Source organism: Pteropus vampyrus, unplaced genomic scaffold (genome assembly GCF_000151845.1).
Source record: "Pteropus vampyrus isolate Shadow unplaced genomic scaffold, Pvam_2.0 Scaffold140, whole genome shotgun sequence".
In the NCBI taxonomy this organism is placed as follows: Eukaryota; Metazoa; Chordata; class Mammalia; order Chiroptera; family Pteropodidae; genus Pteropus; species Pteropus vampyrus.
Genome location: NW_011888921.1, coordinates 3,275,776 through 3,280,228, shown reverse-complemented (window position 1 = coordinate 3,280,228; position 4,453 = coordinate 3,275,776). Strand labels below are relative to the sequence as shown.

The 4,453-nt window shown below is 37.2% G+C and overlaps 1 protein-coding gene across 1 annotated transcript in view; it reads left to right on the top strand.

Moving 5' to 3' along the window:
- The window catches only part of SLC38A4 (solute carrier family 38 member 4), a 39,122-nt gene that overhangs the window by 30,146 nt on the left and 4,523 nt on the right, over positions 1 to 4,453 (top strand). The window contains exon 14 of the mRNA XM_011368337.2: positions 2,976 to 3,054. Within this exon, the coding sequence (XP_011366639.1) occupies positions 2,976 to 3,054 (79 nt within the window). The remainder of the gene's footprint in view (positions 1 to 2,975; positions 3,055 to 4,453) is intronic.

Sequence of the window (4,453 nt, the reverse complement as noted above, 5' to 3'; positions counted from 1 at the left end):
CACATGTTTTGACTTGATGTAGACTGAATTATAGTGTGAGTGAGCAATTGCCATGCCTGAGGACATTATTATTTTTATACAGCATTTTGGAACCACTTAAAATTGACCATTAAATATGGAGATAGAGCACATGTTTTTAGATGTTAAGTATTTTAAAGTGTAGGAAAGAAAATCATGAAATTCATTTTTACTTATTTATTTTCCAGCTTTACTGAGGCCGAAATTTGCTCTTAAATTCAAATTCAAAAAGCAGACCTTGAGCTTCTATGTTGTGAATTAGTAGAAATGAGTAGGAATTCATATAACTTCTGAAACTTGAAAGTCAAAACCACATTAACTTTCAATGCACATTGCACTTTCACCATTTTTGAATGTATTTCATCTTTTCCCCAGTTTATTGTGCCACAGTAACATCCCAAAGTAGCCGTATTTAATCTGATTCCTTGAAGGCTAGTGAGAAGGGAATTCATGTTAAGTAAATTACATCCTAGAACCAGATTTCTTGAAAATTTTTCGTTATTCACCATATATCTCTTCTACTGCCCCCAAAATGACACATGTCTTTACTGGATTGCCTCTTCTTGGCATTTGCCATTGGCGTCAGTTTTTCTGGGAATCGCAGAACAGGGGTGGTCATGGAGATTTGAGCTGCATGAGTTAAAACCACCACCTATAGAAAAACATAGGTCTGCACTCTCCTGCCAACTCTTCTCCTTTCATAAACACTGAATTTACTCATTCATTTTAGAGGAAAAAAATAAGCAACCAGCACTACCCTGTACAGAATGTTCCATAGAGGGCCAAGCATATGAGGACTACTCATATAATGATAACTGTGGTCACTTTAAATGCAGTTTGTGTGCTGAAATATTTTTTGGCACATTCCTTTTTCATGAGTGCATGAAATCAGATCTTTATTACTACGTTGGCTAATATTTAACTCTTAAATAATGTCTTGCCTCTCATATATCTGAAAGTATTCAAATGACATGCACACAGCTTTAGCCTAAAATCGACTCCATTGTGGCTACAAGGCAGAAGACAGCTATAGACAGAAAGTCTTTTCCAGGGTAAAATTTCCAAGTAAACAGCGTCACTGGGCGAAGAATATCAAAAGCCCTTCTTTTTGTATGTTAGGATATCACTAACTAAATTTTTGTACACAGTAGGCATTCATATCATTGTTGAATCAAAGCATTTTACAAAAGAAATCTGTGATGTGCTTCTGTATTGCTTTATTCATAAGCCTTAAATATAGTGCTTTCAAGTCATGGTCTCAGGGGATTAATGGACTTGGCTGTGGTCACACAGCTTGTCGGTAACAATTGAACTAATGAGGGGCTCATAACATGACACTTATGGCTGCAATCGTGGTAATGGAAAGTGAAAGTCAGCCTTTCATTTACTGATGACCATTGCTCCTTGACATTAAGAATGCAGACATCTGCATGGAGCATTTCCCCCTTCTGACAGATAAAGCACTGGCATAAGTCTGACCGTTAGGAATGGCGGTGACTTGGAAACATCTCCCATCAGAGGTACAACAGAACCAAAACTGACCATTAGAACCAAATTTCAGAAAAATAGTTAACTGCTATCCTTCATTATGTATCTTCACCCAACCTTAGCATTTATGGAAACATTACGCACGTAATTCTGCTTTGCTCTTACAATGTTGTGAGATGATCTGCATAACTGTCCAAATTTCCCCCGAGGGAGTAAGTCCCTGGAGGTTACAGATATGCACAGTGACTGGCACAGGATGAGCTCAGCAATGTTTGCTAAGAAAGAAAAACCATCTCCAAATGAATCTTGACTTTTCTTGAGAAGTACAAACTGCTTTTTCTAACAAAAGCATAGGCTCTTCCCCTTGCTGACATTTGCCACAAATTCCAGTTTGGGGGACGATCTGGGCTAAATGAACCAAGCCTCCATGGATCTGATGGATGACATAAAAGCAGGCCCAGCCTCCCTGTCTCTGTCAAGTCCCACACAGCTACATTGACGCTCTTCCCCAAAGTGATAGAAGAAGTTGTTAGTGGTGTTTTTGTTTGTTTCTTACAATTTAGAAGATTTTCAGTGTGTCAAATGCTGAGTCACAGCATGGTTCTCCTGTCAGGTTTCTCTGAATTAAGAAACTCTTGAACAGTAAGGAGTCTGTTTCCTTGGCTTTATTATCCCCACATATGAATAATAAAACAAACAAGCAAATAAAACCTAATCTGGGTTAAAATCTGTCAGGTTTAGGTATTATTTTATATTCTCCTCCTTTCAATAAATAACTGGGCTCTCTTTCTGAGAAGCCTAGGAAGATATAAGAGGGGTTTTATTGTTGTTGGATAGTTTTTCCTTTGATTAATCTATTTATTGTCTTTCTTTTTTCTAGTTAGGTTAGTTTTTTCTCCTTAGTAAAAGGCCCATAGTGATAGCTTGAAATGTTTGTTGAACAAATGAATAAATGAAGTGAATAAGAAGCTTTTTCATTAGCAACCCAACATTTCTTTTCTCTTTCTTAATGTAGGAGGTGGGTGATGTGGGGCAGGGGTGTCTATCGTGGGACTACACTTCCTCCCCAAGGACTGACAGTGCCGTATATTTGCTTGTGCTTCCCTTTACGCAGTAAAATTCACACAACACCATGAAAAACAGAAGAACAAATAATCCTAACGGGTTTATCAAGAACACAGAGGCTTAAATTCTACTGCCACACCTTACAAAAAAGAGATAATGCCTCAGATTCTCCAACCACTTCTATTTCATTTTACTATAGTAAAATCATTCTTTTCATGTATGTTGACTTCAGATCTCCTGTTTTGAAGTTTATGTAGATATAGGCATAGAAATATGGCAGATGTTGCTATGAACTGGAATAGAATAGCGATCCTTAGGTATTTCTAACACTCTTGTCTTAAGCCATCCTAAAGTGAAACTGTGATTTACCCCTAAGTAATAGAATTAATTTTTTTTTTTTTTAGAATTCAGAACCAAGCCTTCCACTTTCTACTCTGCCTGCATATTTCTGACTTTCACACTGGGTCCCCGCATTATAGCATTGTACCTATAAAGAGGCTTATGTGCAGAACAGTCTCTCTGGAAATAAAAGTTTTTTTCTAGGGCTGCATAGAACTTTTCTGGAATCATTCTGGGTCAGAAGCCATGGCTGTTGCTGGGGACTTCTCCCACCCACAGCCACATTTCCAAATTCTTATCAATTTGTGTCTCTAGAGAAAGAGCACTTAGATAAATGAATTGGAGGCAACGCTTTGTGGGTAATAAGCAGAGTTGCCTCTATCCTGACATAGGCAAATAGAATTGCTGAGGCTCTTTTGATCCCAAGCTCACTCCTCAAGGCAGCGTTTTAACAAGGAACAACCAGCAAGCGTCCTTCTATTCTTCTCCACCGCCCACAGCCTGCTATCTCCCTGTTTGCCCTGTTGCCTTCTTCAGGAATGCACTGGCAACTCTGTTTACTTTAATTTCTGTTTGGGTTTTGTTATTCCTTACTCACTATGAGAAGCAAGCTTTCACTATTTACCCCAACTATCATTCCTGTGAACCTTCTGTCTCTAACATCATCAGGCCAAACCTGAGTCTTTCTGGGACCCATAAGGCCTACAGAAACCATTTATATTCAGAGGCTGTATACATAGAGGATTACTGCTAACTCAGCTTATTGAATTAAATGCATTATTTTAAGAAAGGACTAAAAAGCACATAGATGTGACCTCTGCCTGAAAACAACTTGTATTCTAGTTATTTATTCTATAAATTTAGCACTTTCAAACAAATTCTTAAACACTGCATATGTACCATAGAAAGCTTATTTGAAGCCTACTAATTAGACCAGTTTGGACAATATCAAATAATCATGAATTGTAGGGCATAATATAGAATTTATAGGCTGCTGGGGAAAACAAAATCAAAGCATTTACTTTCCTCAGTCCTACTTTTCAGAGTGATTTTCATAATTTTCACTAATCCAATTTTTAAAATCTGTTACAAAATCACTCTTAAACTATTTCCAGAGACTATCTGGTTTGCCATTCTGGAAATAAAACTGCCTCTTAAACCTGAACAGATGGCTTTAATTTTTGGTGGAGTGGTATGAAAGGAATGTCACATTAGAAACTACAAGCAATTCAGCTCTAAGTTTTTGTCATTAATACCTGTGTTTTAAAATATATTTTACATTTTCTTTTAAGTAAGTTATGATCTCCATAACATTAAGAGACTTCGGAAGTAAAATTTTGAAGTAAAAATCAATCCCAGCATTTCTGAAAATGTGAAGTCCCAGCTTAACTGAAGTGCTCACTTATTGAAAAGCCGGTAGATTAATTCCACTAAGTCAAAAGTGTCCTCTAAAAGATTCCAAAGATAAGACTATTTTCAACTTGGTTAAGCTGTTCAAACATAATTGGCACTGCCTCCCTCTACTCACAAGGATCTCTTTATC